Source organism: Hesperophylax consimilis, chromosome 18 (assembly GCF_061612785.1).
Source record: "Hesperophylax consimilis isolate HC1 chromosome 18, BYU_Hcon_1.0, whole genome shotgun sequence".
Classification (NCBI taxonomy): domain Eukaryota; kingdom Metazoa; phylum Arthropoda; class Insecta; order Trichoptera; family Limnephilidae; genus Hesperophylax; species Hesperophylax consimilis.
In genome coordinates this window covers 24,450,900-24,469,818 of record NC_142853.1, presented here as the reverse complement: position 1 = coordinate 24,469,818, position 18,919 = coordinate 24,450,900, and the positions used below count along the sequence as shown (strand labels likewise).

Sequence of the window (18,919 nt, the reverse complement as noted above, 5' to 3'; positions counted from 1 at the left end):
CAACATACGTTTGGTTGAGAGAATTGAAGTGTTTTGCGTGTAAAATTTTATTATTAAGGGTTAAATCCACCTCAAAACAAAGAATGCCTAAACTATGACTGAATTTATAAATGTGTTGGATGACGTTGCGAAGTTGACTGCTATTGTGATGATGAACTTAGGGCTATCGAGTGATGGTACTCCCGTCACCCGGTCCCGGAACGTGATTGAGATTGATCATGCCATGATGGGATTACTTACAATCATAAACGAATAAAGACCAAATAGCAAGCAATAAAAATACTTACGAGTACAATAAAGTCAAACGAAAAGCCTGATTTACACTCGTACAATGAATTGCCAAAAATATATTTTTAACCATTATTGATCAATTTCACGACTACCAAGATTAATTAGCAGGCTGAAAATAAATTGCATCAAAAACAGCTCAAAAATATTATATCAGAAGTCAGTATTTTTAGTATTCATTATTTATTAAATATTCAAGGTTTTCCAAATAAGAGGTGTTATTTTGATATTCAATCGTAAAAGATCAATGGTTTCGTTGCTTGTGTGGCACGTAGCGCCGTCTTGTTTAAAGTAAACGTTTTCCAGATCAATACCATCCAATTCTGGCTATAAAAAATCATTAATCGTCTCTCGATAGCGCAATCCATTCACCGTAACTGTTGCTCCAGCCTCATTTTCAAAAAAGTAAGGTCCAATGACTCCGTCGGACCATAAACCGCAGCAAACAGTCACACGTTGATGATAGAGAGGTTTTTCAACAATAACTCTTGGGTTTTCCGAGGTTTTTGGAAATGGGCCTCATCACTCAAGATGATTTGCATTTGATTCACTCAAGTGAATTTTAATAATTTCAATGCGTTGTTGAAGCGTGTATCGTTATATTTTTATTAATGGCGTAGTTTTTACTTGTCAAATGTCAAAAAATGACAGCTTCGAACGTAACATCTACCGAAATAGCGGGCTATTTAAAATAACACCTCTTATTGGAAAACCCTGTAGTAGCGACGGGTCATGACTCAATTTATTAAGAGCGGGAGCCATGGTACCAACTCAATACGGCTCAAAGAGCGACTCAATTGGACGACGGCTCAATTGCACGGGAGTCTTGATCTCAGAGCGTGTAATGAGAATACTGTGCTCGCTCGATACGACTTGCCTGATACGGCTCCCCCGAGTTATTGTTGAAAAGCCTCTTTATCCTCAACGTGTGACGACTGTTTGATGCGGTTTATGGTCCGGCGGAGTCATTGGACCTTACTTTTTCGAAAATGAGGCTGGAGCAACAGTTACGGTGAATGGATTGCGCTATCGAGAGATGATTAATGATTTTTTTATTAGATGGTATTGATCTGGACAACTTTTACTTTCAACAAGACGGCGCTGCGTGCCATACAAGCAACGAAACCATTGATCTTTTACGATTGAATATCAAAATAACACTTCTTATTGGAAAACCCTGTATTTTAGCACGATTTCCAACGTTTTTACTCGTATGTACCCGTTAAATCAATATACCTTAACCAAATGCCGAGCGTTATTAGAACAAAGGTCCTTCAAGTTAACCCAAATCTGAAACGATTCGGAAACACGACTGGTCGGTTCTGTTTTCTCCCTGAAGAGGTTCCTATGGTTCCTTTCACCGAATGATATAATCCAATAATATACCCCTAAGTTAATCGGGTTAACAGGTCACCTGGTGGACCTACTTCGATGAACACAATAATCAGTGAAATCCGTAATCACACACAAAATAGAACATATTTATATTATATGTGAAATGAACTAAGCTTGTCAATTCGAATGTCCTAAAACTTTTCCCTAGTTGGACAGTTTAAGTTTTCTTACAAAAAATAATATCTTCATTTAATAAACAAGAAAGAAAAATCCATATCCACCTGTCAATAATTTTATTTTTATAAATACTAATTGAGCGATTGGTGTCATCTATAATATACATTTACCATTTTATTTAAAAAATACTATTCCTTAAAATATTTATATGAAAACATATGAAACTGCTTACTGCGGTTTGAAGCCAATGAATCCACCTAGATTTCACTTTTCATCCCATATTTTTAGGTTCTATAATTTGGCACATTATGACGAGCGATCGCTCTAAACATTTTTGAGAACTTTGCACAATATGCCAAAAATCGCTCGAGTGGATAAATATAGTAATAATAAATGTTTAATTATATTTAATTTTGCTGTACCAAATAGAGATAATGATATCTTCACTAAGATCTGCCGTGCTGAGGAAAAATAATAAATAACAGTTAGGTATGACAAAGTGTAATAAAAATTTAATCACAACAGTTTTTGACAAATTCAATCATACTATTAAAGTCCATTAAAACTCTCACAATGTGAGTTCTGGCGTAAACAAACTTCATGACTTTTAGACTTGCTATGAAGTATTTGAATATTCAATTGCATGACAAAAGTAATATAAGACTTTTTTTCATTAATTGTTCATCTGAAAAAAAATGGTCTTGAAACTCGGACGAAGCCTGGCAGTAAAAATTTACGAGTATATATATATTTATTTTTCATATTCTCTGTAAATCCGCTCTATCGCGGAGAATGACCAATATATATCTGGGGCTTAGTGATAGAAGTGCCTATCTCAAATGAAAGCTCAGGAATGAATACTTCACGCATAAAAAGCTTAAATAATATTTAGAAATCTGTGACCCATCCAAAAGATAGGTCACTATTTCATCAATCTTATACATCTGATATAGGTATTCATAGCATTTAAAGAAGAGACGTTTTAGAGTACTTTCTACCTAAATCAAATTACCAAAAACTGGCAGCCATTTTTAGCAGTAAGCCCCAGATAATATATATAATACAGAGAGATTAATAGATTGAAAATAATATATAAATCTCTCTGCATTATGTAATGAAGAGTGTCAGGGTTTGGGTTTGTGAAATTTGTTTTTCAAAAAAAGCTACAATTTTATTCCGAGATAAATGAAATTTTGCACACTTGACCTTCATTACAGGATGAAGGTCGCTGTCTACGTGGATAGTTCTAAAAACAACCCCCACCATTTTTCCCATGTCTTAAGCATAAATTTGATATTTATTGATGAAATTTTGCGCCCTTCACGTTAAAATGATAGGAAAATAACTGTCAATATTTGATTTCTAAAAACTGTATCAGATAACACATCTGCCCTGATGATGGACACTGCAATGCTGTCCGAAACGTTGGCTAAAGAAGGAGTTAGCGCAACACGGCATAACACCCCAAAACAAATAACAAAAACACTTTTGGTCGTGAATCATATTTCGATACATGTTTAAAAAGTCATATAAAGTCATGAAAAGTGATAAAAGTTAAACAAGGTTTAGGCTACTTAGGTTATTTTTTTTTCATCGCTTTTAATTTATAACTTTATTTGTAACTTTATATCATTTTTAAAGGTGTCTTGAATTGTCATTGTGTTGAGACATTATGGTATCCAAAAAATATAGCGCACATATTTATCGCATTTTATTAAATCTTCTCAATAAAGATAATAAGTTATCTTAATGCGTAATTTCCAATATCCTGTCATTCGATATGGATAATACAGAAAATAATCTATGAGGGAGTGGTGAAATGGGGACTTAATCCTCGAGACGCCATGGCCAGTATGGCCACTCGCCGAGTGTAGCGTATGTACGAGTAGTTCTTGTGACATGCACATGCGAGTATTGTGACGCCAAATGTCAAGGCGATCCCAACCTCCCCTCCCCCACTCCCTCTCCCTGGCAGCGGCACCGAGTTGGAATTGGATTAATGTGTTAGGACGCCAATGTGCTCGGAGAAAAACACTAAACTAAATACTTATGATATTGAAAATAATCCTAATAAAAAAGTGATATCATTACAAAAATAAAAGAGCAGATAAAAAACATATTCGGGATACCCACTTAGGAAAAATAAGAAAAATACACATTACGAAATATGGGATAAAATCTCTTAATTTTATTGCCTACACACTCTATAACTCTCTTCCAGAAATGTATAAAAACAGCCAGCATATACAAACAATTGAAAATAAGGCATTAAGGCGATGCCATGCGTAGTAATGCAAAATCATTTGTTTTGGGTTTGAAAATTTGGTCGCCTAGAAATGTTTCAGATGCTTTAATTAAATACTACGAGTAGAATACATTTTGGCCTTTGAAATAATCGAGTATTTTTTAGATAAGTCTTTTTATAAGCCCAGAAAAAAATAATGTAAAGGCCTATGAAAACAGCTTTAAAGTTCAAAATCTCCTACTTACGAACCCATTTTCGGTTATGATTTTATTGTATAATGTGGCAAATTAAGTTATTTATAAAATGATCGAAAAAAAATTAAATATTTATGCCTGAACATCCACAAAATAAAATAAAAGGCACTTTTTGTCCGTGTTTTTTTCTTGCATAAATCAAAACAGGCGGATGGTGTTAAGCGGGAATTTAAACCTTATCGCCATCTACGTAAGGGTTGTTATTGATAGCGGCTCCATTTAAAATATTACACGACGTAGTGCATCGCCTTAAAAGAATATTTTTTAAAACATAAAACGAAAATACGTAATTATTGTCGTGATGTATTTGGTCTCGTTTCTTTCTCTCTCTCTTTCCATTCCCTGTATTTGTAATCTAGCATAATCTATGTTTATCAATGTATTAGTAAGTACCTTCTCTTTAAATTCCTACCTTGGCTTTGTGCTTCTATCTGTTTCTTTTATTGTTTCTTCTTGTTTGTTCAACTCAACCTCCCGTTTTCTATTTGTGTACTGTTTTGTATGTGAAACTTACAATTTTGATTTTAAAATACCAATTTAATTGTACCCATTAACTCCCACCAATGTATTGTAAGTTCCTCTAATGTCCTACAGTGAGTTTTGTAACTCATCGGAATTGCTCTAGCAAGAAAAAAAAAAAAAAAAAAGTTGTATGATGAAAACATGTAGCAATGACACCGAGTAGGGGTAGGAAGTAGATGGAAAACCTTTTTATGATTTTAGTTTTGCAGATAATTTATTACAAATAATGGTGTTGAGCTAAAAATACAACTGTAATACAAATGTTGTTTGCTTAGTACATTTTCTTTGGATACGTCTCGATCAAAGATATTAGAAGAACGAGATATGCTATGTAGGCCGCCGGACCGTAGGCGGAGTACTACCTAATTAGGGTACTTTGAATACTATCAGGACGTGTACGCACAGAAATCTGTTCTATTTATTAGTGCGGATACCTTAGCGTAAGCGAAGGTGTGCAGTAGTATTGGTGAACAAAACCGGCGACACTGGGCAAAACAACTTTACAAAGTATGAACTGCTCATAGCACATCTCGTTCTTCCAATATCTTTGGTCTCGATTGAACAAATTAATAGTTTTCTTTGCATATTTTTACTTTTCACTTCAAACAGAAAAGTAGCACACTTATTTAATTATTTTTTTAACGTGAATACCGCACAAGAGTTTTCACATTTTTACTTTATTCAGTGAAATGGTTATTACAGTTATTAGGAATGTTTAGACCACCAAGCTATACTAAACCACTAAACTACTCCCAACCGTCTGCAGCTAGTGAGACTATGGCATCCCCAATTGGGGTATGTTGTGAGGCAGTGAAGATGCAATGGGGAAGAGGAAGGTGAGAATGTATCTGGTCACCAAATACGGCTAAAGCCATTTCAAGCGATATTACAATAATGCACGATGATCTTATACTGGGGCGCAAATATACCTTATATTATTTCAAATGTGATATATCACATATTAATCAAATAAAATTAATTTGCTCTCACCGGGATTTGAACCCGCTACCTCCAGCCCAGGATTCTCGAGAAAGTGTTACTTCCAAACTAACGCACCCTACGATTCTCGAGAAAGTGTTACTTCCAAACTAATGCTCCCTGCGATTCTCGAGAAAGTGTTACTTCCAAACCAATGCACCCTACGATTCTCGAGAAAGTATTATTTCCAAACTAATGTACCCTGCGATTCTCGAGAAAGTGTTCCTTCCAAACTAACGCACCCTACGATTCTCGAGAAAGTGTTACTTCCAAACAAAGGCACCCTACGATTCTCAAGAAAGTGTTACTTCCAAACTAATGCACCCTGAGATTCTCGAGAAAGTGTTACTTCCAAACTAATGCACCCTGAGATTCTCGAGAAAGTGTTACTTCCAAACAAAGGCACCCTACGATTCTCAAGAAAGTGTTACTTCCAAACAAAGGCACCCTACGATTCTCAAAAAAGTGTTACTTCCAAACTAATGCACCCTGAGATTCTCGAGAAAGTGTTACTTCCAAACTAATGCTCCCTGCGATTCTCGAGAAAGCCCCAAACGTTTTCATAAACAATTTCCAAATAAAACTATGACGGTTTAATTACGAAGTAAAATAATTGTTTTAACAATATTATTTAGACGTAATCAAATCAGATTAAATATTATATAAACGGAGCTCTACAAAATAATAATTAGAGTACTTAAATAAAATGACACATACACAAAACTAAAACCAATATTTTCCCTGTCTTATTTAGTGTTTTGATGATATTCGATTATCAGTAATAAAAACTTAAGCTTCTACAGGTCCATAGTCAAATTTCCTTTCCGGAGCGCCGATACCATTATTCAGATGGTATATTTATCTACTTTTGCGGTGGCGATACGCCGCGGAATATTATAACGCCCAAGATCTAGACTGTAACACACGTCCGCGGATTCAGTCCGTCCGTTAGAACAATATACCCACACGTGCCGTTCAGTTACGCTTACAAACGGCTACAATAGATCGTGACCGTTTATTCCGTTGTGACTGTTTATTGAATTAAATCAATATCAATTATTTCCCCCGGTTGTAATTGCGTTATCTGTTATATTGCATTCGGTCGGCGAAGTATTAATAATATAACAAAAATTCGGGTTGGCGCGTCACGATATTCGACGATAGTTTTACGTGGTTTTTAATGCGAGTGCAATATCATTATTGTGTGTTATGTAAGTTTGGTACTTCAATTAAATAACGGTCAATGTTTTGTGGTTAATTAATCTACAATGCTTAATTAATTAAGTGCTGTCGTATTAATTTATTTGCGAGTGTTAAGTCATTCATTTTTTAATATGCAGTATTTGTTATCATTTTTTATACAACGGTGAAAGATAAATAAATATATGTTATTGTAAAAAATAATACTTTGTGGTGTGTCATTAAAAATAAAGTTATACACAGTGACTTTGTCTTCCTTGCTTTTAACATTTCATTGATAACTCGGTTTCATTTTTACTAAAATTACGGGATAGTGAAAATTCTTAACTCATCAGTTCCAATTTTTAAAATGACATTAATTATTAAGAAAATAATTTTCTGTTCAAATGTTATATTTAAGGTAGTACTTTATCGATTGTCTGAGCTCTTGACACAATCAGTTCCAATTTTGAAAAATACTTTTAAATTCTAAACGAATCCGAGTTCATTAAACTAGAGTTACAATTACGGACAAACAAGCGAAATTAGTATTAGTTTGATGATTTATGCTATTAATTTTCATTTGTGTTAATTACTACAAATTCAATTTGAAGTAACTTTTTTAATTGGTCACATTTGTTAATTTTCCAAGCAATATTCTGTACCCATGAATCCAAAATATTATTAAAAAGTGTTTTAAAATAAAGTGAGTGCCGCTTAATTCATTTTTATCAATATATAAATATTTAGTTTGAAGAAAAGATACAAGTGCTCAAAAAATTTATTTTTTATAGGCCATAACAAATACCTACACACCGAAAAAGTTTTTACTCACGTGACCACCTAAGTTTTTTTTCTGCGTTTTAGCCAAACGTCTCTAAGACCAAAATCAAATTTTCAAAGAATTTTTATCTTATTTTCAATTTGCTTTGACGGAAATGAACCAGAGTATACCGCCACGGAGTCAAATCTCCCACTCTATAATATTTCACACAATATTTTTTTACCAGTTAGTTAAAAGACAAATGATAACTTTTAAGATTAGCAAATGCACATTAGAATTATAATTCAATTGTCTCTAAAATTTAAACAGAAAATTATTTGAATTCAAATCGGTTGGCATTTTTTCAAATCCACATTTTTAAAGGAATAACTCTCAAGGTTCCCCTTCACATTTTAATTATTTCTGATAAACGTATTACTAAAATCTCAAATGGTTCTAGGGGGATACAAATGTTAGTTTTGTATATTTAACATTAATAAAAATAGGACCTTACCATTAAAATATTTTACGTAAAATGGTTTGAAAATTTTATAAAACGTTTTTCAACTATAAAATTAGCGTTAAGCAAAAGATTTTATTTTTCTGGACGGTGAATTAGTAATTAGCCGGGGAAAAATCGATTTTCTAGGCCTGCTAGGGCAATGTCTACCGTAGGTCCGTTTATTACGCCGGGCCGCGAGCCGAATATTGTTTTTACACGACTTCATCACTTATCTCGTTAAGAATCCCAATTTATTTTATAGATTTGACAGGGAAAATTCAACCGCAAGTCTGTCCAATACCTCAGAGCCGCACGTCGCAATTTTTTGTGCACGTTTGCTTCACTTACGTCGTTAAGATTCTGGTTTAATTTTAGGGTATTTTCTCGTCTTGAGGAAAGGATTGTAGGAAGGAATTTGCAGTAGCCCTAATTAAATTAGGAAGAAATACCGGTGGTTTTACAAATGAACTAGCTAAATAAACTGAGTTTCTCGCTGGTATTTAGTAACAATTAATCAATAATTGAAAAAACAGGTATATTGTAATTACAATTCTGAAAAAATCTATTAAAATAATTTTCTGTTAAAATATTAAATTTCAGTTCGGTAATATATGGCCTGTCTGAATTTGTTCAAACAAACAGTTCCAATTTTGAAAATTACATTTTACTTCAAAGCAAATCCGAGTTCTGGAGTTCGTTGAACCGGAGACACAGACAATAAGAGATAAAGACTAATAAAAAATTATGAGAATAATCCATAAAAAAAATCACAAAATAAACAACCTTAAAAAATATGACTTATTTATATAAAATATTGCTAATTTATCAAAAATCTATTAAAATTATTATTCATCCGGTTAAAAACAGGATTGCAGGCCTTTAACAAATTAATTGATAGGTTTCCTAATAAACTGTCAGTAAAACACGAATGTCGGAATCGCGATGTCGGAACACGTGTTCATAAAAAAAAATATTTCGTCATTGTACATTATCAGGAAAAATGCAGGTGCATGAACACGTTTTCCTATATATAAGGAATGTACTAAAAGTTTAATGGGAGACGGCCTGCAATCCCGTTTTTAACCGGATTTTAATAAATCAGCAACACTCATTTTTCTCCATGTATTTTTCATTAGAAATTCCTACAAAAACGCAATTTTCTCCGAAATAAATCTATTCCTCCCCTTAATTCCATTGCACACTGGTATTAATTATCGGGGTACAATAGAGTTCGAAGGGTCGCTCCGTGAAAAGTGTAAAACGTCACAAAATGTATTAATCCCAACCTTTTCATCCGATTTCGTCTAATTTTTAATCCGACGAGAAATAATACTCAAATTGCGTTTAAATACCAAACGATTTAATTTCAGCGGATGAATTTATGGGGTACTAAAACCTCCTAGAACACGAGGCCGGGACAATCATTCAAAGCAGCCTCCTACCTTGTACGAGATTTTACAAAAATGTTGTTTTAATTTTTTTTTTCTAATTTATTATTATTTATTATTTTTCGGAATAACTTTTATTGAGTAAAACCTCAAATTATAATATTTAAATATTGAAGACAATATTAGTGATTTTTAAACGAAAATCTGAAACAGAAAAATCAGAAAAGGAAACGGTCACATCTGGGACATCCTGGGTTCGTGTCCCAGATGTGACCGTTTCCTTTTCTGATTTTTCTGTTTCAGATTTTCGTTTAAAAATCACTAATATTGTCTTCAATATTTAATTATTATTATTTATTAAAACTTATTAAAATGTTTTAGTTAATTTAGAAAAATAAATTTTCAGGAGGTTCCCATACAAGTTAGGAGGCTGATTTGATTCAGTGTCCCGGCCTTGTGATCTAGGAGGTTTATAACCTACATCAATGGGTTTACACGTTGAGCTGGGCTGTCGCGTTGGTAACATATTTTTGAACTTTTCCCCTATTACTGAAAATATTTTGATTTTAATGAACACGGGTTCCGACCCCTGAAAATAATTCGTTTTTTATTAAAAGTTTAACAGGAAACCTATCCTGCAATCCGGTTTTTAACCGGATTATGAATAATTTGAAGAGATTCTTTATAAATTAGCAAAACTCATGGTTTGGGTACTTATAAACCCCTAAAGCCTCTGACATTTTGCAATGTACTTCTCTGCTGAGGTGACAATCAGAGTGCAGATTGCGCGGAAAATATTTTCACATTAAATTCGATTCCAGAAAAATTCGCTGTTTTTTCAAACGTATTTCAACATAAAATATTATTTTTGAAAGCAAATGAAAGGTAATAAAAATATAGATACGGTGTTTGAAGTTGCTTACCCATGTTTTTAATTGTGTAAACTGAAATTACCATTTTATGCGAAACTAAAAAAAAAACAAATTCAATTCTACAAAGACACTTAACAGAAATATTTTTTTTTTTAAAGTTTGATAATTTTTTTTTCAAATGCTTAATTATTGTTTCATTGAATTATTTCAAAATTTTCGGGAACTTCTATGGTAAATTTTTGTACGCAAACTGAAAGCAAAATAACTTTTCATGAGACAGTAGTGTCAGACTGGGAGATATATCTCCCATTAAGACTTTACTGGTGTGAAGAATTTCTCCCGAAATTGCCCAAAGGGTTAATATATTTGACTGCTTGCTATAATTGATAAGAATAAATGTGGTAAGAAAGTATTTTCGTACGTTTGTGTATCACATAAATAAATTTATCATTTTTTAATGTCGCACTTTTTTCTCTAAGTTAATTTAATGGATATCATGCAATAGTCTGGCATTACAAATTATGACTTTATGATCACTTTAGAACAAGACGATGTGATGTAAACAATAAAAGTTTGAGCATTAAAAACATAAATAAATCATTAATAATATGTATATAAAACGATATTATCAACAATTATGGAAAACGAGCGAAAAATAATCAACCCGTGAAAACCAAAGTACACTTTTTTTACTGAGGATTCAACCTACCTACCCAGGAACTGGAGTCAAAAACTCTACCAATCGTTTAGTACCGACATTAATTTAATAATATAGGGTTTTCCAATGAGAGGTGTTATGTGTATTTAATTCCGGCCATAAAATGACTTTTTATGGCTGGAATTGGATGGTATTGATCTGGACAACGTTTACTTTCAACAAGACGGCGCTACTTGCCACACAAGCAACGAAACCATTGATATTTTACTGGAAAAGTTTCCGGACCGTGTTATCTCTCGAAGAGGTGATCACAATTGGCCACCGAGATCTTGTGATTTAACACCTTGCGACTCCTTCCTTTGGGGCCACGTGAAAGAAAAGGTCTATGCCAACAGCCCATTGTCGATTCAAGACCTCAAAGATGGAATTCGTGAGGCTATCGAGGACATAAGGCAGCCACTGTGCGATTTGGTTATGGAAAATTTCACGAAAAGGATATGGTCCTGTAGGCGTGGTCGTGGTGGTCATTTGACTGATTTATTTTTTTAATATTAACGGCATACCTTCTTCTTTATGATGAAATAAACATTTGATCATTTATATTAAAAAATGGCATTTTTATTTGAATATCAAAATAACACCTCTTATTGGAAAACCCTATATATTAACTGCTGCAATGACAGCAAGGCGTACATATCCGTGTGTGTGTACGTCATTGCAACAAAAAGTTTATAGAATGCATCGTCATTGACAACAAGTCTACTCGCCGAGTTTCAGCTTGATCGGATGTCGGGAAGTGGGTTAGTTTCCACTTCATTCAAATAGGTTTACGAGTTTTTAAAAATACATTTCTATAGCTCTCAGCGGGCGACTTTTGTATTTCAGAAAAAATATTATTTTGTGAAGTTTTTAAAAACACATAATGCTGATTAGTACCTAAGTCATTTATGATTTCATTGGTAGGTCAATAAAGTTATCTGGTATTTAAAAGATGAATGGCTTAAAAACGTCAAAGATAAGGTGTCATTTTTCGTGAGTGTTTGTTTGTAGTGGATTTGGTGTTTCTTGGTTATCTAAATATAGTGTTGTGACAAATAATCATCAGAGTTGGAGCCAGGTTTGGAGACCTCCACCTTCATTGAAGTGAGGAGTGATCAGGGGGAGGGGGGAGCTGATGGAAGAGGCCGCAGGTTCCGTGTGAGGATGGTGGAGAGGTGGAAAAGTGTCGTAAGAAGACTGAAAGAAAGGTAAGACCACTTTCAATACGACGACAAACCACATTTTTTTATGTTGTTAATGTTCCCCGCAAAGTACAATTGTGACTTCTTTATGATTTCCTTTCGGAATATGTTTCAGACCTTCATTCTTAGTGTAACACCGACATTTGATTATATATGAACGAATGCAACCGGAGTAAATGCTATCTAAACCTAACCTTGCTGAGGTCAGCAGACTGTCTAAAAAAAATTCATCGAATTTTTTGCAAATTACAATTTTGCATTTTTGGTGGTTTTCTTTAAGGTGATGCCATACGTAGTAATGCAAAATCATGTGTTTTTGGTTTGAAAATTTGGTCGCCTAGAAATGTTTCAGATACTTTAATTAAATACTGCGAGTAGAATACATCTTAGCCTTTGAAATGATCAAGTATTTTTTAGATAAGTCTTTTTATAAGCCCAGAAAAAAATAATGTATAAGGCCTATGAAAACTGCTTTAAAGTTCAAAATCTCCTACTTATGAACCCATTTTCGGTTATGATTTTATTGTATAATGTGGCAAATTAAGTTATGAATAAAATGATCGAAAAAAATATATATATGCCTGAATATCTACAAAATAAAATAAAATACACTTTTTGCCCATGTTTTTTTCTTGCATAAATCAAAACAGGCGGATGGTGTTAAGCGGGAATTTAAACCTTATCACCATCTACGTAAGGGTTGTTATTGATAGCGGCTCAATTTAAAATATTATACGACGTAGTGCATCGCCTTAAGAATCGTTTTCAGACTACCAAGCTTTAGTATGAATCAATACAATCGGATTAAATGACAAACGTAATTTAGCTCCACCATTCAGAATTGAAACGTTGCTCCAAATGGCTTTAGCCGTGTTTAGTGACTAGATCTGAATAGCCAGGTAATTCCCCACCTTCCTCTTTCCCTTCCCCACTTACCTTCAGCCTCACAACATCCCCCAATTGGGGATGCCATAGTCTCACTGGCTCCAGACGGGAGCAGTTGGGACTCTTGTGAGGTATTCACTATAAAAAAAAAAAAAAAAGCTCTAATCTGCCCGCAAACTTCCCAAAAAGCTAATTACACATATTTACAACTACAATTTGGAATTTTTGAGCATTTTCTCTCGGAATCGGTTTCAATAATACTAAGAGCATGAATTAATCCTAAATTTAATTTTTTTCCGGTGACTATAGTCGGAGTAAATGGTAAAGCTAATTAAAAAGTCTGCAAACCGCTCAAAAAGTCAGGGAAAACATTTCTGTCGATTTTAGTGTCGGTCTTAATGGGGTTGGATTTCTTGTATCTCAAAATTCAACAGTCGGTTATCCACTATTTTGTGAAAGCGAGAAATGTATTACGCTTATTTGGTTTTCTTATGTGCTTGCACACAACACACGGGCCGGTCCAAAACTAAATGGTTTCTGGCCCCTTAAATATTAAAAAAAAACAACTAGGTAGATTTTCCACGGGTGATACGTTTGATACCGGGTCATAGACCACCTCGTAAAATACAACACTAAATAATATTTGACTTGCAGGAAAAATTTCTTTATATGAAAATATTTTGACATTGGTTTCTCATTTAAAATATGTAAATACACTGGCGTTTGGCGCATAAACGGGCGCTAAGGCAGGCGAGTCATGCACGGAGAAAAATGTATTGCTGATTTATTTAAAATGTTTTATTGGTAAATAAATTAGCAATATTTTTAATGGTTAAGTTTTCTCCTTATATAATTAGTAACCAGTACACAAACCCAATGATCTAACCATGCTTCCACGGGGGTTATAAAACTATGCATAAAACACTTTATGTTGACCTGTCGATCTTGCCAAACTTTTCCCAATGTTCACCCAGCATGGAGAGAACTCATACTTTATGAATTATCTTAAACCACGAACATCCCCTTCGTCCTATACTCCTTGTATTTTCTATAGCTCTTGTTGCTCCTTACCATGTGTTCACGACCTTTCTCTACTTGTCGAGTTCCCTTGGCACCTTCTCGTTTGTGACATATCTTCAGAAATCTCCCCTATAGCCGCATGTAAAAAGCTTAGAATTCGCTTATCGGACCCTAACGATATCATCAAATCTAGTCTTAACAATATCACTTGATAAAACTATATTTTAGGAGCTATATGACATCTACCAAGCTCCCAGACTCTCTACTCATTTACGGCTCCAAAGACTAACATGGGCCGGACATGTGCACCGAATGCCAAGCACACGTGTACCAAAGAAGTTTCTAACAGGACACCCGGGAGGCAAACGAAAGGCGGGCAGACCTAGGCTGAGATGGGAGGACGATGTCAGGAAAGATGCCAGAGGACTACTCCATGTTGCAGATTGGAAGACGACGGCCGAGGACAGAGGGCGGTGGAGGCTCATGTTAAAGGAGGCCAAGGCTCGAAATGGGCTGTAGCGCCATTGAAGAAGAAGAAGAAAACTATATTTTAAGTGGAGAAATCGATTTTTGTCCTCACGATAAATTGACAGGCCTCATATCCCGCAGCCAAGTGAGGGAGTAGGTAGTACACAAAATTACTATCCTCCTTGGTGACCGGGTAACTCATCAAAATGATAATTCATCACATCTTTAAAAAGTTATACAAAGTCATGGGAAGTGATGAAACAAAAACTTTATTAACTGGGTTAAGTAGGTTAGGTTAGGTTTATTTTTTTCATCGTTTCTAATGACTTTATATCACTTTTTAAAGGTGTGTTGAATTGTCGATGTGTTGATTTATCATGGAACCATACGAGAGAGTTTCATTTTTTCTATTACGATTTAAAATGCCCCATTTTTGTTTAGCCGCCAAAATGATATGTTCGTAGGGAGGGCATTGGTGACGTCACGCCGGCCAATGTTGGTAGGGCCCCGGTGAGCTGTCAGTGTTGATTACGTCATAATGACGTAGAAACCAGTCGAACCATTTAGAAATTTGAAGTTTTAGATCGTTTTTAAAATCAAAAAATTAAAAAAAATATAATTATATAATTTTAGTACGATATCAGAATTAGAGAAATGATCTTTAATCCCCCGCATACCCAATTTCTTCTGATTTATAACAAGTTACTCTTTAAGTTTTTAAGTTCCAAAAAAAAAATTTTTAAAGAAAAATCTATACATTTGTTATGCCAAAACGTTAATTATATGAAATTCCCTCGGTAGAAAAAAATCGATAAGTAAGCTCCGAAAATTATTAAAAACACGTTTTTTCTGTTATTTAATATGTTATATAAATGAATATTTAAAAAAAAAACAGTGTATCTTTAAATGCAACTAATGCATTTGTCGAGGGATTTTTGTTTTATTTCAAACGAGTCGTGATTTATTAAATTTCACCATTTGGCTTAAGGCGATGCACTACGTCGTGTAATATTTTAAATTGAGCCGCTATCAATAACAACCCTTACGTAGATGGCGATAAGGTTTACATTCCAGCTTAACACCATCCGCCTCTTTTGATTTATGCAAGAAAAAAACATGGCCAAAAAGTGCCTTTTATTTTATTTTGTGGATGTTCAGGCATAAATATTTAAATGTTTTTCGATCATTTTATAAATAATTTTTCCACATTATACAATATAATCATAACCGAAAATGGGTTCGTAAGTAGGAGATTTTGAACTTTAAAGCAGTTTTCATAGGCCTTCACATTATTTTTTCTGGGCTTATAAAAAGACTTGATTGTTTTAAAGGCCACGATGTATTCTACTCGCAGTAATTAATTAAAGCATCTGAAACATTTCTAGGCGACCAAATTTTCAAACCAAAAAACATTTTGCATAACTACGTATGGCATCGTCTTAATTATTATCGTTTTTTTTAATACTAGCGCGCTCCCTCTAACATTCCTATTTACATATCTCCCTTTAACACCATCCTTGAACGCGTACTACGGGGCCTTAAATCTTCTACATATTTTTAACGTTTGTGAAAACAGTAATTTGCGGGATCAATGCAAAATACGAGACAATTAAAGTTGAACTTTGTGGGCCTCATTCCTGTTAATAACTCTTCAACAAAATTTAAGTGCAATTATTTTTATCTTTATTTATTTGTACAGAGATATATCATCAACACTAAGCTTCAAATAACTGAATTACCGATAAGCCATTGTTCCTCCTGGCTCCGGCGATAGGATAGATTTAACTCCATGTGGAGTGCTTCCATCAAACTATCTTTTTATCTTTCCACTCGTTATTGATTCAATACAATGGAGTAACAACCGCTTTAACAGAATAGGCAGCCGCCCCGGGACCGAGGGTTCAATACCACATAACTCTGTCTTTACAGTCACTTGTTGTTCCTTCACATTCGTGCATCGTCTCATGACAACATCATATGACCCGCTTCAAATACTATATTATATTAGTTTAAATACTAAACACTGTTCTAATTAACACAATCCCCGTTCAGTATCGATGTTGTCTAGATATAATCTAGAAATTCACAGTGTATATATAGTCTGTTTCATTAAGTATCAGGATTCCATAGAAGCCCAAGTAAAGCTGAGAAAGTGGACATCTTGTATACGGATAGCAGATTCTTCTACAGTGACCAGCTGCTGACCCTGTACAAATCTTAAATCACTATTTTGATTAATCTTTATAACGAATTGGTGTACATTATGAATACCAAAAAATATGCTTTAGATAAATTGGAGGTTTTACCATCGCTAAAATAAAAATAAAAAATTACCCTATAAAAAATATAAATGTAAACAACTAAATAAACTTTTTTCAATAGAAATGTATGAACGCATAAAGGAAAAAAAACTTTAAAGGTAACAGTATTATAGTTAAGATTATCTGTGACATTTTCACTTGATTAACTTTTTTAATTTCTTATAAAATTATTTACAAAATAAATAATAACCAGCTTTATGCTTCAAATCTAACGTTTCTAGACTCCGTTTGTCAAACAATTTTAATGCCTATTACCTATAATATAAGGTATACCAAGAATATACACATTTTTGGCTTGTAGTTTCCTCTTAAGTACGCCCAACAATTATATTTGGGAGCCACCTCTGGGCTTGAGCTCCGAAATAATCGATAAACCTACCTGATTCTGTGCAAAGGAGGACGGTCCGTCTGATTGAAAATCCATTGTTAACAGACCGGTTTCCATCTCTAATGAATAGTCTGAGTCTGTTCTACAGGTATTTTAATAGAGCCTGCTTTAATGAACTGGCAGCATTGATCCCAGGGGACACCGTTGCCGTGAAATTTGACGGACACGAGCGGAACACTCGTTCACAGTTGATGTTGGCTTCGTGAATACGGGTTGTTTTTTTGACTGATATTTGTGTCACGTCGTGTGTGGAACGAGCTACCGGCATCTGTTTTTCCTCCTTCATGTAATCCGGGCCTCTTCAAGACTCGCATTAAGAAATCCCATACCTTAACCCTCACAACGCTGCTCGAGCGGGTAGCGACATTGTTCCCTTATACAGAGATGTCAAATAAATAGATTTTTTTAAATCTTTCGAAATTAATCAGCAAAATTCATTATGTTTATTTTTTATTTATTAAACATCCGCCGTTTGCATTGTCGGACATAGTTTCGGATGTGCTTAAAATAAAAGATGACAAAGAACATAAAATTCCTCTCTCAATTTTATTTATTCCTTGATTGTTTAATTTATGTAATATTCCATTGAATCCACACCTGATGCGGAAACGTATGTCCATTGTGTGATAAACAGTATAAACACAGAAGAATGTTGAGTGGTGAAAATAAATGGCTGAAAGGAGCTCGACCGATAGAGAAAGGAACTTGAATATTCAAATTTATTCAGTAAATGATAAATACTTCCAACGGATATTTCAAACAATGTCTAAACTATATAATTCATTCTATATTGTTCGATAAGAAAAATATACTGTAGAAATTGCTGCTCAAACTATTTACTATTATAATCAACAAGCGATCGACAAGATATTCCTCAATCCTACTTTTTATCGAGTATAATATCTTAAATATTCGTCAACTGAATTTAAAATTTATACGAACACATTTCTTGTACATATACAATAAAAAAACACTCTTACAACACAATCACACCACCAGAAATATAAGAAACGTTACTGCAATCTATCGAAACCTCATACTACATCAGCACAAAAACAATTCACTTACCTAGCTCCGAAAAACCTTCTCCCTGATATTCTAAAAAAAGAAATTCAACTCTATACTTTCAAAACACAAATAACTCTATGGATATATTACATTTGCAATACATTTCAATTACACAACCCATACATTTTACACTTAGGCGAAGTTTAATGCTAAATCACAATTTTCTATCAATCTTTATAATGAATTGATTTACATTATGAATACAAAAAAAATATGCTTTAGATAAATTGAAGGAAAAAATATAAATGTTAAAAATATTTTCAATAGAAATTTACGAACGCATAAAAAAACAACTTAAAAAATAATATATTATAGTTAAGATTATCTGTGAGAGTTTCCGTTGATCAACTTTTGTGTTTTCTTATAA

At 33.8% G+C, this 18,919-nt stretch overlaps 1 protein-coding gene across 3 annotated transcripts in view; it reads left to right on the top strand.

Moving 5' to 3' along the window:
- Dhit (regulator of G protein signaling double hit) overlaps positions 1–18,919 on the top strand; it is a 170,425-nt gene that overhangs the window by 128,253 nt on the left and 23,253 nt on the right. The window contains exons 1-2 of one of the 3 annotated variants that reach the window (XM_089642731.1): positions 6,759–7,010; positions 12,047–12,408. The exons of the other annotated variants lie outside the window; for them this stretch is intronic. Coding sequence (XP_089498857.1) covers positions 12,365–12,408 — 44 coding nt within the window. The 5' untranslated portion in view covers positions 6,759–7,010; positions 12,047–12,364. Of the gene's footprint in view, positions 1–6,758; positions 7,011–12,046; positions 12,409–18,919 lie in introns of those variants that run through there. 3 annotated transcript variants of the gene reach the window in all.